This window comes from Macrobrachium rosenbergii, chromosome 54, assembly GCF_040412425.1.
Source record: "Macrobrachium rosenbergii isolate ZJJX-2024 chromosome 54, ASM4041242v1, whole genome shotgun sequence".
NCBI classification, from domain to species: domain Eukaryota; kingdom Metazoa; phylum Arthropoda; class Malacostraca; order Decapoda; family Palaemonidae; genus Macrobrachium; species Macrobrachium rosenbergii.
Window position 1 is genome coordinate 27,667,252 of NC_089794.1, and position 19,640 is coordinate 27,686,891.

General features: G+C 34.6%; 1 protein-coding gene across 1 annotated transcript in view; it reads right to left on the reverse strand.

Moving 5' to 3' along the window:
- LOC136834905 (E3 ubiquitin-protein ligase HERC2-like) overlaps window positions 1-19,640 on the reverse strand; it is a 69,159-nt gene that overhangs the window by 37,926 nt on the left and 11,593 nt on the right. Inside the window, 25 exon segments of the mRNA XM_067097724.1 lie at window positions 1,238-1,371; window positions 2,095-2,207; window positions 2,741-2,995; window positions 3,747-3,883; window positions 5,032-5,156; window positions 5,702-6,068; window positions 6,177-6,268; window positions 6,271-6,335; window positions 6,861-7,035; window positions 7,480-7,660; window positions 7,935-8,177; window positions 8,765-8,932; window positions 10,149-10,305; window positions 10,734-10,857; window positions 11,483-11,668; window positions 12,409-12,564; window positions 13,307-13,514; window positions 14,335-14,576; window positions 14,793-14,903; window positions 15,803-15,899; window positions 16,585-16,716; window positions 17,614-17,808; window positions 17,981-18,174; window positions 18,629-18,785; window positions 19,104-19,264. Coding sequence (XP_066953825.1) covers window positions 1,238-1,371; window positions 2,095-2,207; window positions 2,741-2,995; window positions 3,747-3,883; window positions 5,032-5,156; window positions 5,702-6,068; window positions 6,177-6,268; window positions 6,271-6,335; window positions 6,861-7,035; window positions 7,480-7,660; window positions 7,935-8,177; window positions 8,765-8,932; window positions 10,149-10,305; window positions 10,734-10,857; window positions 11,483-11,668; window positions 12,409-12,564; window positions 13,307-13,514; window positions 14,335-14,576; window positions 14,793-14,903; window positions 15,803-15,899; window positions 16,585-16,716; window positions 17,614-17,808; window positions 17,981-18,174; window positions 18,629-18,785; window positions 19,104-19,264 — 4,175 coding nt within the window.

Genomic DNA, 19,640 nt, shown 5'->3' on the forward strand with positions numbered 1-19,640 from the left:
TTCTACCTTAGTCCTGTCAATCTAACTGTCCATGTCTTAGCATAAAATCAATAAACTATTGTTCTTCAAATTATGAATTTTTAGGTTCCTTTCTGTGTCCTTTACAAGATAAATTAGTATGAAAATTGTAATTTTCAATCCTAATACCAATTCAACAAATCTTAATTGAAAAAACTAATCAAATCTACTTACATAAAACTGAATCTATATGCCTACTGAAATACTATAATGCATTAAATTAATAACAAAAATCTTAATAAACAAAAACTACAGGAACATGTCACAGCACCAAGAAATGGTAGGTCTAATCATACAAATAAAAATACCTAAGTTTAAATAAAACCCTCCCAAGTCTATCCAATACCTAATAAATAGTAGTGATAAATTCCTTGAAAAAATAATTGTTCGGTCTACTGATCTCTCCTTTCTGAAGGATTGAAAGCTTCCAAAGGTCTGTTCCCAAAATATAGTAAGCATAATAATAGATATATACAGGTAAGTGAAATAGCATACAGTGAACAGAAAGTCTGCAGCTTTTGACCTATCCAACTTACACTTATCTTCTGAAAAACTTACAAAAAAATGTATAAAAATCAACTTTGAATATGCAATTTAAAAAAGACTTCATGAATACAAACATACATAATATGCATCTACATGATAAAGAGTAATAAGCTGCAAATTCATGTTGCTAATGCAATAAAAAGGAAGTCTGAAAATAAAGCAAATAAAAATCTTGACCTACATCCTGATCACCAAGTCCTGATCTGCATGCTTTCATGATAGTCTTTGCATATTATGTAGAATCACTGTTATATGCAATGGTCAAACACCAACAGAGCAATGAAGAGGTGTCACTAAAAATGCAAAAACACTTAGCAGCTTCTGTTTTTATTTTTCCTCCCAGCTTTTCTTGATGATAGCCTTAGCAGTTTTGACTGCTTGCTGCCTTTGTTAGCTTGTGGTTAGCTGTCTCTGTGCCCCCTTACAGTAAATTGTTTAAATTTTGCTTTATTCCCATTCTTACAACTTCTATTCTCTCCAATTTTGCTCATATTATTCTCTTTCCAATCCTTTCGTTTTCTTAACATTCACCATTCAAACAATTAATGCACACAGTCCAGTACATGAAGATCTCAATTTGCATTTAAATTGACCTACAGGTCACTAGAAACCATCCATACGTGTTTGAGTTTCTACAACCATCCAAATTAAGAACATGACGCTATTTACTTACTTTCATCATAGCAGCAAGCTCAGGACCAGAGAGTGGGGGTGGTGGCATGCGCGGTTTCTTGGCAGCTTCTTCAAATATTGCGACAACGTCTTCTTTGTCTTCATTTCTTGCTGAGGACTGAGAACTAGAGGGACCTGTTTATGAAAAATGATAGGATAATTAAATTACTGAAAATAATACTAACTGCAAAATTAGCCTCATACCTCAATTCAGAAGCCAAAAGCACGCTGACTACAGTCTCACTGAAGATTACAGCAAACAACCCCAGACAACTACACAGGACTTTATGCAAAAAGCCTAAAGGCTATAGGCAAGCCTATTATAAACCTTAACAATGATCTAGGTTTTTCCACTGATCCATCCATTAGTCCAGATCTTTGAGGATTTACCTGTACACTGTACATAAAGGTTGTAAACCTTGAATCTAAACTGATTCAGTAAATTTCCTTTATGCAAAGAAAATGGTCATGTTTCCTTTGTTATAATTTCAAAACATTGTAACTACTTTTTGTAAGACTGCAGTCATGTATATAAACTGTTCCCACCATAGAAACAGTATCTTGTCTTTCATTATCATTTTCCCTTCTTTTATAATCTGTACATTGTTACCAGCTGTATATTGTCATGGAAGGAGGAAAATTGACCTCAGAAAGGCCAATACAAATTTTTCAGTGCATCTGTGGGTTCATATACACAAAATATAAATACCAGGAGTACCTAATAATTGTGGAAATATACTGCAATATTAATAATATACTTCCCAAATGTCAGAAACTACAGCATATGTACTGGAGAATACTAATAACACTTGTGAGCAAGAATACAGAAGTAGCTCATAAACCACTAAATTAACTTACCTATGAGCCTCAGAAGTGTTTGCATTAATGCTAACAGTCCCCCTGAGATGAGAAGGCTTAAGTCAGAGCCACCGTGAGCACGTGTTGACAAACAAACAAGTGCCAAGATGAACCTGAAAATTGCATGAAACATGACAGTGCCAAAAACATTAGTGTGTAAATTTGAATCCTAAACTTAAACAAATTCCCATACTTATGATCAGGTCTAATTCTGAGACTACTCAATGCTAAGTGACTATTAGAAAGTTACTGAACAAAATGAAGAACTTAATAGGTTTAATTTCTGAGGCTATTCAATACTCAGTGATTATTAGAAAGTTATGTACAAAGTGAAACATAATTAGAGTACAGTATCATAATGAGTATCATCATTAATCAAATCAATGGGATCAACTAATTAATCCCAAATTACAGCATGACTCAAGATATTAACATACCCTTCTTGAACATCAAATTTACCATGATGTTATGTTGCACTTTTGAGCATCTACAATTTTAGATTATAAAGATGGATAGTGCAATAAACCTTGGCTACTTATTCAGCTGTCACTAGTAGCAGTGAACTAACAATAAATTCTTAGAAGCATCACTCACTGTGGAATATACGTCATAAACTTGCAAAAACTTCAGTTCCACCTTGGCCTACCTTGAAAGAGGCATAGAGGCAAGCACATATTTGTCTCGACAACTAAGGTTCAAATCCTTGCAACTTGGGTTCTCTCTATTCTTCTGCAGTCTTCCTGATGAATGAGCTGTTGCACAGTACTGCTCTGCTTTCAGGACATGTGCACGAAGTTCGCTCACAACCCATTCCCAGACGCGTGCCCAAGCTGCCCGAAGCACTGCACGTTGATAAACAGGAACGAGGGGTATGTTCTCCAAGCAGTCAGGAAGTAATAACCTGAAAGTTCAGCAAACTTGCTATAGTAAATGTAAATAAGCTGCCTATTTTATCCTAGACTAATTACAGTATTTCGATTTATTCCTAATTGTTTCATCAATTTTTACTGGGTTAAAAATCTACTCATTCACCACCCTTCTGCCATAACCATTTGAAACTATCATCTACAGCTATTCATACTCAGGTCTGTGTGGACTAAACAAATAAATGTACAACAAACCAAAAAGCATAAAATGTTTAAAAACTCTAAAACAAAAAGGAAGGTATAAAAGTTCACAGCATACACAAACAACTTGTCTGAATAGTCATATTTTACTGAAAAAAAGTGTCTGCTACAATATAAAATCTTTGTCTGCATAGATACATTCAAAACTCACATGTTGAGAAGATTGGAAGTTGCATTAATTTTCTTGTTTTTAATAAAAAACCTGGAAAATTTTTAAGATTACGCAAAGTTTATTGACTAAAATCCTTACGCTAAACCTCATAAAGAAGCCATTTCTTTACATACACCATTTGATCTGGTAAAATAATTTTGCACATAGATCACTGGTAAACTGAGGATGGCGAAAGACTAAATACACTGCGTATTAAATTAAGGAGAACACCATAAGATTAACTGATCTCTACTTTCTCACCCACATCACACAGACCTTAATCAATGAGTTAATGGCAACTCACCATCCCAGCACTGTAAGCAACACATACAGCTCAAGCAAAAATCTTCCACTCTCTAGATCTTACAACTTACATATTCTTGGGAGCAAATGGCAACAGGCCAAGCCAACCATTGATGAGAGCAAGTCGAACAGATGGTAAGAAATTACTCTTCTGGACCAGCCCCAAGAACATTTCAATGCCACGAAGCCTCATCTCAGCCCTCTCCATCTGTAAAAGATTTTTCTCTTATGTTTACACTAAAACAAACATATAAATAAACATTTAAATACATTCCGTAAAGGGAAAAATTATCACAGCTTGGTAGAAGAATGTCACGCTTTGCAAGGCATGAATATACTGTATATAGTAATACTCTGGTTTAATAAAATGAAGATGAGCCAAATGTGTAAGTGAATATTTTTGTCCTTAAAAAAGCAAAGTATTCATATAAAAATACAACATCCACCAAGAAAGAAAACCCATTAAAACCAAAATGACCTTTGAAGGTACTCCCATGTTATCCAAATGTCTTGTGACTTCAAGCAAGGGTGGCAAATTTAGGTAATTGAGAACACAGTAGCCTATACAAGTAATTAAACATGCCATATTTGTTTTATTTTCTCTTTTTACCTGTATTTTGTCTTCTTCAATCAATACTGTATTAAATCTTCACAGTGCACTTTCTGAATGACTGTCCATTATGCTGAGAATATAATTTTATTAAAACCCTTTCCAGAATTTCATGAATTTTGAAACAGAAGAGTACAAAAAACTAATTGAAATGTTAATGATGATGATGATGATGATTAATAATACTCGATTACTTTGTTATACTGTACAACCACAAAAACATATGCAGCAATAACAAAGAACTTACATAATATGAAGAGAGACACAATCATATTCACCCACTTTGACCTAGCGCATAAGATAAAATGTATTAAATTTACTTTAGCAAATGTACACAATAACTAATGAGAGTTACAAGCATAAAAAATATCAATACCAAGGTACTCATTTCATTTCAACAAATAGTAATGACAGAGGCACAAGATGACATCCCTCTATTGCATACAAGAATTAGGTGAATAACTCTAGCAACAGCAAAATCATTTCCAAACCTTATTGTAGTCAGGTAAAAGAAATTTGTTCATATATGGCTAAATCTCTCTTGTTACTTATGAATATCTCTCACATCATAATAGCCATAATTAAGCTGGATGCCTGTACTTACAAAATTTTGAAATTGAACTTAGGAATCTTTACTTTTTGTATTTTTTTGTCATTTATGACAAATCAAAACGTAGGATATATTTCCATCATCAGCAGCAATTTTCATCATGCACAAAAACAAAATAAACAAATTTTTAACCTACCTGAGTGAAGAACGCTTTCCTCAAGGATTCAATGTCAATGGTTTCCTCGGAACATACAAACTCAATCACCTTTGTGGCTATTTCTATTACACGGGTAGTTGAAGGGGGAGCTGTTGGCGTTAAAACTGCAATATATAGAGACAACCATAAAGACTTTTTGTATGTTATGTCTGCCAAGAAAAACACTAACAGATCAATTAGCAATAAAATTATTGACCTTAATAATGACATATTAAATACTTCTGACAAGTTAAAATATTAACTCACATACATGGTGAGCCCCACAATAATTTCTGGACTGGGAGTCCTAATTATGTACATCATACCATGAACATTTAAAAGATAAATTATTTCCCAATACATTTTATAGAAGCTTAACAGGATTTCATGACAAATTATGGCAATTTTGAAATGTTTAATTTTAATTATAAATTACAATTAAAAAACTAAGCGAATTAGATGCACGCAAATGAAAGAAAAGGATGAGGTTGTTGAGAGAAGTTATTTACGTACTATACTACACAAGAAGTATGGAATGGCTTTTAAAATATAGATGACTGGCAGCGAGAGAGTAATATAACCAGACCATTAACTATAGTCATTAAAAATGAATATGAAAAGAGAATAACAAAAACAGCTGACTTTAAACAAAAACCCCAACTACACTCACGTGAAGATGGTCTAGATGGAGAATGAGGTGTTCCTGAAGGCGATGGGGATCTCTTTAAATTCAAACTAACAGAGGCCTTTTTGCCCTCAGTAGAAACCTTTTTCCCATCAGAAGATAATCTCCTTTCTTTTTCAATAACATCTACATCCCCTTCCAATTTCATGTTATCTAGCGACAGTTCTGTAGACAGACGACTAAGCTCGACAGGTTCTGGCAAATCCTTGCAGATATCTTCACCTTTGTCGAGCCGTCCGCTTCTTACGTCTTGATCATGACTGGTATAGTTGCCCCCGGCATCATCGCTATTTGCATTGCTGCCGCTGCTAATACTAATATCCTCTATGGAGCTGGTCCCTTCCTTTGATTCCTGTGGTAAGACATTATGATGTAAAGAAATCAAACCAGACATATGAAATCATAAAGTGCTCAGATATATCAGCTAGTAAAGCATCTATTATAACTTTTAAATACATACTGGTGGAGCATCTTTTTCCTGACTTGTAGCAGTGGTGTCATTTGAGCGTAAGCGCAACAGCTGAGTTGCCTTCCGCCACCTGGACACTCCCGCACTGCAAACTTATCCAAAGCTTCCACGTCACCACAGCTGGCTGGGCGGACTTCATAAAATACAAATCTGAAAATTTTGTCCTTTTAGTTATAAAATAAAAAAGTATTACAACTTTATAAATAAGGTAAATAATTACACGTCTTTTTCCAGATTCCTAACTTAAAAGTTATGAATCTGGTCAGATTCATGATTTTTGGCATAACAATGCCCTTCTGTGTTTGATTTCCTTCAACGAACCACAATCAAGTAATATATTTTTATCCAGACTAACCAGCAAAGACTCTCCCGTTTTATTCTTTACAGTAAAAAATTCAATGAACATTTTACCTCTAATTAACATCTACTTCAATAAATACTTTCACTTCAAGTCTGACATATTGTTCCAAAAGTATTTCTGTATTGACAGAGTCCATTTACTTTAAATACATGACAGATAAACATAGATACTCCAAATGAAGCTAGTCATTAAACAACTTAACTCCTGATTTTCCATAAAATGTGATCTCCAAATTAAAATAAATTGTTTAAAGTTTCCCCATAAGCATAAAGCAACTCTCAAAATATGCTAACAAACAATGATGATCTACGCACCTGCATCTTTCCATAACAGGTGCACACACTTCCTTATACGACCTCGTAAGTTCTTGCCGCCTTCTGATCAGTAGCCACTTCGTGTTATGGACATGACGTATGAGTTCCTGCAAACCTCGTGGTAAATCTAAGGTGGACTCCCATCCATGGCTGTCCTCTGCACTTAAAGCCAGACCTGAAATTCAATTTGGATAATAAGGTAGCAGAGATGATGAGGTAAAATCTCAATTATATTTTCTTTAGTATTCATGGTAAAAAACAAGTTGAATGAAAACCAATGTAAAGACTTGAAAAATGGTCTTTATGTGTAATACACGTATATGGTAGGAAGCACTATATGGTAAGGATATTATTAATAAAGCAAAATACAAAATCCACCAATGAGTAATATGACATAAATCAATCAGCAATACCTAGTCTTACTTCAAAAGTCCTTAAAAAGTCAAGCAGGCTATTATAACATAGCTTATCTTTACATGATTATCAAAGATTCTAGTTCCTTGGTTCACCATCTGCCTTCTCATTATCAAAAGAAACCCAAAGATATAAAAACAAAATCAGTAACTAAAGCACAGAGTACTTTTAACCTAAAACCAACAGACAGGGAAAACTCTCATACCCTGTTCAATCACTTCAATCAGCTGCAAAGTGAGATGTGTGTGTCGCAACAAAGTGGCTGACATGAGGCGTCCAACTTCTTCTATTGGGTGGTCTAATGAAAAATTGGTGTGAAGAGCATGACGACCAGAGTGACGAATTTCTCTGTCACAGATGGAGAGGTACATTTGCACATAAGGATCCTGAAAAAGCGACAGAGGAAATAGAATTCTAGGACACAACAGTGTTTAGTTGTTCAAGGAATGAAACTTGTCCTCATTTTTTAGGTAATCAACCAAATAAATCACGAAGGTTCTACAGAAAGTTAGTTATGACCGCTGGAGAAGATGAAACAATTAAATAATGACAGCTTAAAAAAGTTTTGATATCATAAGTAAACAGGTTTTAATACTTACTATTTATAATTCTAAAATTAATAAATATCATTGAAATATAATTTCTTGGAAAAGCACTCGCCTGTGTCTTGCCCTCCATGAGAGCTGAGAGGAAATAATCAGCCATGTTTGAAAAATAGGTTTCAATTTCAACCTGGGGTCCAGAAGTTTGTCCTTGCGTTCTTGTTTTCTTGTGGGACAAAGGATCAACAGGACGGGGAAGTCTGACATCACCAGGAGTCGTAACAGAGCCTGGTGTAGTGGCTGAGGAACCAGTCCTCGCCTCACCTTTCTCTTCATCATATGGATCTGGAGGTTGTACAGTCTGCAAAAACATTAAAGGATAGTGAGTAACATGCATTCTGTTATTCTGGTTTACTAAAAACATATTGAAACAAATTAAGATGGTTCTGTCATGACAGGGGGAGAGATCAATCAGTAAAGAGAAGCAGTAGAAAAGTAGAGAAGGATGAGAATAAGCTGACCATAGGAAAGACTCACAAACAGCAGACTTGAAGCAGAGAAGAATTCAAGAGCAATTGTGCAATTGAGAAGGGAATGGAAAGAACTCAACAGATTTCTCACCAAATAAAGATACAAGCTCAATAAGAATGAGGATGATGATGATGAAAGTCCCAGATTTTTCTGTTGCATAACTTTGAATGCCCTATGTATGTTTAGCTATCTGAAGCAGAATTCACCGCCCAAAGTCAATCACGGAGAGTTCAAAATCCAATGGCAACCATCCAGACAATTTAAATTGTGCAATCAGCACAAAGATCAACATTTAGTGTAGATCAATCACCTCTTTGTGAATGTACTATATCCCATAATGATTTAAAGAATAAAACAGTACTTGCTTCTTAATTGTCATGCCATAAAATCAATATAATACTACACACTACACAGTACCTGGCATCCAGCTCTCATAAACTCAGCTGAGATCCATCTTTCATGGTCCATTTCCCATGCAGTTGATGGCTGACCTCTTGCCTGGCAGCTTGCATAAACTCCTACTAACATGGCCAATGCCCTTTCAGTATCAACAAGTGGTGATGATAAGGTACTCGCATCCAAAACCTGAAATAATGTAATTATTTTACGAGTTACAATGCTGTTCATTGATTAAGGAAATAACTTGATGAGTTACAATACTGCACAATGACTAGAAAGGAAACTTACCAATCAAATATATAGCAAATCAAAACCTAAAGAGTATACACCTCCCAAGATTCTTAAAACAGCAACCAACTTAAAATAAGTTAATATATCCCAAATATAAAAAATGTGAATGAAATCTAGCACAGAAAAACACACCAATATTCAAGTTTCCAATCCCTTATCATTGCCCTAATGAGAAAAGAAGAGCTGATTTTCTAAGCAATATTTTTGAGTAGCTTCACCAACAACGCTAATTGGATTGTCATGCTCAGACTGCCAGAATAGGGCCAGTAGGTTGATCCCTTATGTTCAAGCAAATATTCTTTCACCATGAGTCTAATAATCTCTTGAGGTGGGAATTACCAATGATGCAACTTCTGAAAATTATGTAAATGTTTATGCAAGATGTCTGTTCACCAGTCTGTACTACAAGAGATTGCAACGAAAAGCAATTTAAATTTTCTCCATAGATAAAGACTGGCTTGCAAAGAATTTATTAATTTACCATAGCACAGTACATCAAGCTAATGAATGTAACTAGTTCAATATTAGAAATTCTGTAAGAGTATTTACTTGTGGCAATAGTATGACCAAAGTGGGGGTTAGGTCGAATCTAAAAACATTACTAACATGAAGAATCATGGATGATCCCAGTCAGATGTGCAAAACACTGTACTCTTAAATTATTTTTTCAGAGTAATGCCAACAAATAATGTTGTATGGTACCAGTAAAGTCTGCTACATAATGAGATAAGCAGCCGAGACACAGGCAATGGGGAGAGAATCATGGTTGCTAGGGAAAATAAGCAGTACCTGTTTGTCTACATCAATTCATAATAAGATTTCTATGTTCACAAACAGCAAATACATCTAAAGTTTTCTCAAGTTTTCTGATGAATCTCTCTTTTACCCCCCAACTTTACAGTCTGAATATTTCATCATGGATTCTAATAACAGTACTTGCTTGTGCATAATGAAACAAGTTATAAGTGCTAACTAGTTACTATGAAAATACATATAAGAATGAAAAACTTTATACAGTATTACAGATTAAATTTAAATGACAGAGATAAACTGAATTCACGAAAAGCTTTTGAATTTCATTTAAACTTAGCTAATAATTCAAAAGGCTTACCTGTACCATTTCTTGTTCTGGGTCCATAAAATTCCCTACAAAATAACTAGACATCATCTCTTTAGCGCGTGTTGAGTGATTAGCCATCTCCCATACCTGGGTGGCATCTTGACCTGCATAATACTGTAGTATGTCACTTCCACAAGGTGCAGTCAGCCTACAAAGAAATTTTAGGGTATCATCAAAATGGCGGGGGGTTTGGAGTGAAATGCTAACCATGGGTTTTTGTTATTATTAAGACGTGATTTCTGATAACAGAATTTAAGCACTTAAACCACTAACTTTCAAAAGCAACAAAATTATAACACCAAGTACTATGTGTGAGCCACAATTTTTTCCAGACTAATGATTAAACATCCTTAGCAAGTACTTCTACAAGGTGACTATCAGCCACCAAGATTAATATAAATAATTATAATGCATTAATTAGTAAAAGTTTATTTAATCAATGGTGAGTAGCTTTCTAATTTATTGGACATCATCATTATAAAAATAACAGCCATAAACTCAGGCTCCCATCTGTCCCCATCATTGGAAAACTTGTCATGGAAATGATGATTAATAATGCTTCTGGAGTCTACTTACCTGAACTCTTGGACGTCATAAACCTTCCCATTGACAACAATCCAAAGGCCACCATCTTTGTTATGGTTTTCAAGGTCTGCTTTGCGTATTATCGGCACTTCCTCCGTCTGCTTGTTAGTATTTACTGCAAACAAATATAAAAACTACATCAATACAAAACACAAGACTATCAATAAATGCTGGCAAAAAATACAAACATGAAATATGAAGCCAGATTGTATAATGTACAGGAAAAGCTAAATTTAACAGGGATCATGCCTCCAATAATGTTTAAAAATTCATCTTGTACAATCAGCATACAATGCAATAACATCCCAAAAAGAGTCCCCATTCTCCATCATATCCAATAAGCTCACCTTCACCACCCATTATGATGCACATCATCATTATTATATCACGGTTTCTATGACAGTGGCTAATGCTGGATGATTATACAAGACAGTAAAATACATAAAAGCAAAATTGATTACAAACATAAAAATATTTTAAATGCACATATAACATGAATTCCTTGAAAACTCAAGATGATGATAATGATTATGGCCATTTTAATAAACTATATACATTATCAAGCATATTAAGATAATGACCAACTTCTTAAATACATTTTTGCTATAGCAAAACATTCAAATAAAAATATATATTCGTACAACTTCAAGTATAGATAAAACCATTAATAAACGATTACTAAGTGATTATATGAGTTCATTATTTTAATAATTTAAAGAACAATAATTCACAAAACCTACCAATTATTCCTGGCCAAGCCATATCCTCTGTATCTTCCCTATCAGCACCAGGAGACAGTTGATTGAAACGATCTAGTGGTTCAAGAAGACTCAACAAGGGTGATATGAGATCGCAGGACAAAACAACATTTGAATTGTGAACAGAAACAACCAGTAATGAAACAAACAACTCGCTGAGCAGTAGGCCTGAGGAAAGAGAACACAAAAAAATATAAACTATACAATAAAATTATATATTTTATATAAACAAAATTACTTGAATTTTTCCTGTGAATCAACTGTAACATATTGCATAATAGTATCATACTTGGAGAAATTTTCATTAGTGTTTTTATAAACACCAGATCCTGACATCTGAGTCTTTGCAGACTGTACACAACACTTTTTATAGTCATTCATAAATGATTACTTCAGCTTAAATTCTTTGGAAATATATTTTGAAAATGAATTTCCTATTATCAAAGCAATTCTTCCCTAAACTAGCCAATAATGCAATCTTTAATGACTTACATTCCAGCAAACTCAAAAAATTTATACATACTGCAGGCACATACATATCTAATACCAAACTGAATGAATTTGCAAAACTAAAGCATGAACAAATTAATTCATCACAGGGAATCACTTAGAACGTTTACTTTGAAAAGATGGCACTGTTCTAGAAAACACTGTAAAGATGATAAACAACAAGGTTAAAACAAAATGACCTCAAGGAAACTCCTACAGCAAATGCCATATTGATCCAATCCTGCAGCACAATATTCAGGAAATATACAGTAATATTAATCCAAAACACATCTTCAAGAGATAACTACAGAAAACTTTCTAACCTAACCAAATTCTGAGCCATAAAACATGCACCAATCAACTTTCAAAATAACCCAAGCCTCCTCTTACCTGGCTAAATGCAAGAGAATTCAACTTACCTGTTATATCTCTCTGAAGAATAGCACAAGTGAGAGCAGTCAGACGAGTATTTATAGTGGCTAATGAGGTAGCAATTGAAAGTGTATCTGAGACATGGCCCACAAGAAGAGAAAGGTACTTCCTTAAAAGCCAGCCAGCTCCCTCAACTTCACTTTCTGTAAGAATAAAAAAAACTATTATTATCTGCCTTTGTCATTAACATTTTCATAACCAAGGCTTACAAGTTTAATGTGAAATTTTCTTTATCTCATCGAGTATTTATTAATAATTACCAGCATTTTTTTGTTACTATGTGGACTGCATATACGGACTGAACTCAAGATCGTATGTAAAAAGTTCAATATAAATTCATTATATTTACACTGAATACAGGTTAAAGATAAAGATGTTTATCATCAACTTACTAATGATATTACAGTATCAATTATCCAAGTCCTGAGGCTTTCAGATAACAGGAACCTTACTATACTATAAAGCACTCTCCAAGGCTTACCCAAAGAGAGTTAAAACTAGAGTAAGGTAAACCAGAAGTTGTACAGCAGAAAAAGTTGGACAGCTAAGTAGGAACAGATTAAAGCAATTGGAATTAAAGTACAAGGCAAATAACAAGGCAGCTTGGGCCTGAAAGAACACAGCAGACAATGAGTTACAGTGGGGTCTTGGCCTTTGGATATGCAGCAACATCTGGTAAGTTACAAAGACCCTATGGTACAGCCTTCAACTGAACATTCAAGACATTCCACAACTGACAGTAACTCCATATAATTTCTAGCCTTAACTAACCATTACCAAACACTTACCATTAAAGAGATTCATCGAATAAATACATTTCTAAAAACATACCCTAGCATGAGAAGCTACTGCAATGTAAAGTGTATATCTACAGTGTTACTGTACCTTGTAAGGCATGCTTAGGAGAAACACTGCACTCCACTGGGAAAAGATGGCTGACAAGCAGTCTCTGAAATCTAAGGAGGAGCTGAATGGACGGGGAGAGTTCTCCAACAGTTCCCGATGCCGCACCGGTGAGTCCACCATTCCGCTCATGATGGCTATCTACTAATACTGCTGATGAGATCATAGACATGTTGTCTGGTGCAATAGCCTGAAAAAGGTTAAATTAATTTTTCAATACTGTACCTCAACTGCATTCAAAAATTATACAACCCAACTTCAACATGTACACTGTTTTGCAAAAAAGCTGTGAAACAACATGGAAATGGACATTTTCTGCCATGCTGATTCCTTGTAGCCATAAAAATAAACAAGAAAATTCTCACACACAAGCATTAAACTTTCTTAATGATCTCAAATTGCAACATAATTAAAAACTTTGCAATACTCAGGGCTTTATAATGGTTAAGTACACTATGATTTTATTACATATTTGCCAGTCATTTAATCACAAATACAGGTTAGAGGATACTATGATTCTCCTGATATAAAAAATATAGTTATGTAGTGTAAATACTCTACTTCATTTTAACATCATCTTCACATAATACTTTCAACATCCCTTCATCATTAACCTCCTAAGTAGGTACAAGATATGTTTAAAGAGTAGGGCTCTTGTAGCTTTTGCTGCGTTAGATTTGGAATGCATTCAAGAGATTCATTAGCCTTTGACTAATAGTTTTCCACAAGTAACAAAGGCTGACAGGTTGTATACCCTATCCAAGAGGAGCTTGAAAGTCGAAATGGTGCAAAGTAACCTCATTCTACCGTTTAGCAGCACTGCTGCAACCAGGAAAAAATTTCCCTCCTGTCTAGCAGCATGTTATTACCTTGCCATGATGGAATCAGGAAGACTAAGAAGCTTTACAAGTGGCATGACTACAGTCTTGTTAAATTAATCCTTCTGTCTTCTCTCACCATGCATAGCAAGGGCCATAAACTACCTGGAACAATTAGAAACAAAGACTAACCTGCAATCTCATTAGTGTTTGTGTAGAGGCATTTCTCAGCAACTGTCTAACAAGATGTAGCAATGGCAATGTTGCAGACTGATCGTCCGACATGGAATTGTCGCAAGAGCGTCGAGCAGAGGGAGGGTCCCGCATGTTTTTCCTAGGGCTGACGTTGGATCCTCCGATGCTGTTAGTGCTGCTTATGGTGCTGCTTTGGATGACTTTGTTCTTCTCACTCCATTCAGCCTCCTGGACCTCAACTTTAAATGTAATAATATAAAAAATTTAAATTTGTCAATATCCTATACAAAAACTTTATTGCTTGTGACGAAATACCTCATTCAACATTCACAGTGCATTTTCTCACTAATTACAATCTAATACATTACAATATTTATGGTAGTAATAAAATTAGCACACAAAAAGTCTAAGAACTGGTCAAAATCAACACCTAATCCAGTGACAAATTCACTTACATTTGATAGCAGCATTAAGGGCCATTTCTAAACCACCATCAGCCATCAGACTTGAGACCAGAAGGTCAATCATAAAACGCCGGCCTGAGCTCATGCTGGATATATCAGATCCTAAAAAGAGAACGCTAATCAGTACTGTGAACATTAGTGTAATTTAACACAAATTGATCTCCTGGGTGTTTCCTGAAAAAAATCCATAGTTCATGAAATGCAACTTTACTTGTTAAGAAATACTGTCTTTCATTAACTTTCCTAAACATCCCTGCAAAACAAAGCTATGAAAAAGTTCACTAAAACCACTCACTCTCCTTTTGAGGAAAAAAAATAGTACATGAAAACAGTGAAAACTCATCACTACAGGCCACCACAACAAAGGAAGTAAAATACTGAAAACTGGAAAATTCAATAAACATGGCAATTATTCAAACCAATGAACTTTATTACTGTTATATAAAAATAACAAGGATACAAACACACCTTGGTCTTCCTATTTGTACTAAGAGAAGATTTTCACCTTAATCCAAACATTTTATCATACACTCTGATTGATTTACACTACCTTTGTAGCAATACCAAACCACTGAAATTTCAGTAGCACTTTGAAGCATGGAACACATATCCCTGATAATTCACTTTATAGAGATGCAGAACATTAAAACAATTCAACAAAAATTTATAAGAAAAGTTTTCTTATTTTGTGTGAAATGACTATGGAATCAGACTGGCTTTCAATTTTGATTTGGTTTACTTATGCCCTTCAATATAATGTAGTAATAACAAAAAAAACATAAACCTCTCAAATTCTTAAATGGCCTTTCAACATTTTCATGGATTACTTCTTTTACAAATGCAAAACAAAAATACGAAATGTAATTATTTTCTTACTAAATTCGTACACTTCATGTCAGTGGGACTAATGAATGTTATAAAACTGCATAACTTGAATTCAGAACCCCAAAAAACTAAGAAATTCAATATTTCTTTTCATATCACCAATAACAAACACTTACCTGTGCTAGGAAGGAGAGAAGACAGCGCTTTAGCCCGTTCCTCTGCCGTTGGCAGCAGAATAGACCAGCCTGTCTGTAACGTTGCTTGGGCAGCTCCCTTGAAGAGAGAGTGAGAGTGGAGAGTAGTATTAAATTAAAGTAAAACTATTGATATACTATCAAGTTTGAGAAAATAAAATACTGTACTTGCTCAAAGCCTTCCTATTCTGAAACATTTATAAAACAAAAAGTTCTAAATGGCTCCCATCACACTTTGCCCTAGTATTATGTTTTCGTTGAGAGAAGAGAGAGAGAGAGAGAGAGAGAGAGAGAGAGAGAGAGAGAGAGAGAGAGAGAGAGTTTAATGCATGCTTGATGTATTAAAATTGCTCTTAACAACAGCAACAGAGAGAATTTAATGCATGCTTGATGTATTAAAATTGCTCTTAACAACAGCAATCAATTGCTTTCATTGTATTCTTTCACAATAGTGTTCCGGAACATCTTGGTTAAACTGGGTGATAATCAATATCTATCATATCAGGGACATGTCAGGATAAGTGCATTTTATTTCCTTTGTATTAAGTATGGAAACACGAGACAACATCCACTCTTTGTAAGGAATTTCCAGACACTATAAATTCATAAAGAAATATTTCTTTGTAAAGGATTAAAAAATGTGAATTTCAGTAGCCAAAGATTTTTTCATTCTCATTGAAGCAATGGTTGATTTGCTCTGATGAGAAATTTAAATCTTCCCTTTTAGCTGTTATGGCATACATGCACAACATGAAATAACATACCTGTATTGTTGGCAAAACTCCAGAACTGCTTGCAAGATTGACAACGCGTTGCTTTAAGCTGCCTAGGAGAAAAGTACCCACCCGCAATCCTATGCTCTCAACGTCTGTGTGATTTTGTACTGCTGAGTGTAACTAGAAAAATATATCAAAATGGAGCAGCATTCAGATATGTTGAAGGCAAGAGTAATGTACTACTTATAATTCACTAAACCAAGAAGCTATCAGTTACTATAATTTTCTAAGGTAAATTCATAGGTCTAGAAACTATACAATTATAGTAAACTAATTGCAGTTGTATATCCTTCCACCAAAACTGGGGTAAACTAAGATTGTATAAAACTACAATATACTAGAAATTAGAATATTTTATGCATAAAAAGTATACCATTTAAATCACTACAAATATGATATTAATTCTGTACAATTCATTCAACTTGAAACCTGGAATTCAAATCTCTATACACCAGCTTACCTCTGTGATGAACAGATTTACAATATTTGCCTGTCTCTATAAAAACAATATCTGAATAAATCCATGAGTAATGCAACAGCCTTGAAAGTTTCAAAGATCAATTATGATATCTTAAAAAACATTCATGCATACATATTAACCAAGTTATTAAGCAGCTTGAGATTTCAAGTTATGATACATAATTTCCCCTGTTGTAGTATTTCTTGTTCTTTCCTGACTGAAAGCTTATTAGTGTGAAGATTTACTAATGAACACTAAATAAAGTACAGCAAATAACAGTACTTTAAAATAAAAGTTGACATGTAAGGTAGCAACCAAACTTAAAAAACTGACATCATTCTTGACAAAACATAAACCATGAACTAATGGCCCAATCTGAGTAAAAACAACAAACTGTTTAAAAATTACTTAACAAACTCTTAAGAACGTAAAATTACAAAAGATAAATATTTATTTGAAAACAGAATTATAAATATGTACAAACACTGGTAGCTTTTACAGAATTACACTGTAATCTCTAATATCTTAAACATTTAATATTTAAAACTTTTCTTTACCTGCAATCTCAGCAAATTCAACCCAGCAACAACCATGCACTCTTGCTCCTGTGATGGAATGCGATCATCTGCAAGACCTTCTCCAACACGAGCTAAAAGGTCGTTCAGCTTCACAAAAGTTTCTTCGCACACTTCAACAACGTAAGGCATTCGTGTGGACACAGACCATGACATCTTAGTGCTCCATGCAAACGTCTGAAAACATTTTGGAATCTTATAGTTCTCTTAAACAAGGGTACACAATAATTTCCCAAAAGACAAGTTTCGACGAACTGCTGGTCACATAAAAACACTCAAAGCTATTTTCTTAAGTTATTATTTGCATCTGAAATATTTTTTTTTTGAGTGCTGTCTCAAAGCAACTTACCTGTGATGGGCCACAAGCAATGCCTATAATACTTTTGCCTTGAAGAGCAGAGAGAAGGGATGGTTCTGGCACAGCTGCATGTGGGGAGTCTCCTAACTGAGCTTGATCGTTGCGGCCCCAAACGTAAACCTCTCCGTCCTCCGTTAATATGACCACGTGCATGCAGCCAACACCTACTTCCACTACTTTTTTACCTGCATACACAAAAAACAATGAGGATAAGAGGATTAAATATTATCAGAAAGTAAAAACTTGTCAAACTTCAACTGCATAGATGCATTGTATAAAAAGTCCTGACAAAATTAACTTAGGCTTCAGTCCGTTTAATATTTTCTGACCAATGGTAATTGAGAATCTGCTTCATTGGAAAGAGAAAGTTTGATTACACAACTTTCCTCAAAACTCTGAATAAAAAATCTCTACACTTCCAAATCACTTCAATGAAATATAATATGACGATTAACACCAATGGAATTCATACATTTCAAAAAGGGTGAACTCCATATGTTATAGGTGGAGTTTAGAAAAAAAAAGTTATCTAAACTTCTTTTCTTTAGCTTCCAGTTTTATTAAATACATCAACACATCCTATATAGTTTTTTGCTGCATTTTTGAGAGGGACATTAACACATTTTATGAATGTCTCACCTGCTAAAGTTTTGACCTGTCTTGGGTATCGAACATGTTCTTCACAATTGTGCCCCAATCGGTGGTTGTCTCCCTTACCCCAAGTGAACAGAGCACCAGATTTGCTAAGAGCTAAAGAAAACTGAGCCCCACAAAAGACTCTGCATATTTCTTGGCCCTGAAATTGAAAACATTTCAGTGTATTAAAAAGTTCATTCTCAACCCCATCAAAATGTTCTGTTAAGTATTTCTTTCTAATTTCATCAACTCAAAAATATTAACAACACAACATGAACAACATCTTTTCTACCATAAAAAAACATGAGATTATCAGGCAAAGCATTACAGTATATAGTACAATGAAAAATAATGCAAGGCAATCTCATATCATAATGGCAATCTGCTAAGCAAGCTTAAATTAATGAATATTGTTTTTCTGAGATCATGAAACCTCTATGACCGTTTTTTTTTACATAATACAGCTGAAGAATCTTACCTGAAGTTTATCAATTAATTTTGGTACTTTGGAGCCATCTGAACCCCCTCGACCTAGTTTTCCATAATCACCATCGCCCCATGAATACACAGATCCAGAATCTGTCACAGCCAAAGTTTGTGCATCACCACTTCCACAGGCAACATCGAGGACACGTTCACCTGAAAATAATATGTTACATGCAGGTTCTTATAATGCTTACCAGAAGGTATAAAGGGGACAGGTATTTCTCTGCAAAGTAATCCTAGGAGGAGAGAGACTTTTTATGTGAACTGCACATTCCACAGATTAAACATATCTAGCCTTTTGTGAAATCTGTGGCAGTGAGTTGCCGCAGTACGAGCTATATCTTGGTGTCTTTTTGGACGAGCCTACCAACATGGAAAACAAAAAGATAATGGAAACCCCTGAGCAGGTGTGTCATTGCTGTAGAACAATGTCCCTGTCCACAAAGTGCAAGGTGAAAGAGCAGAAGCAGCCAACTTGTTTTTAATTGTTCCTAAGACCCTTACCATAAATGGCACCATCTGACTTTAG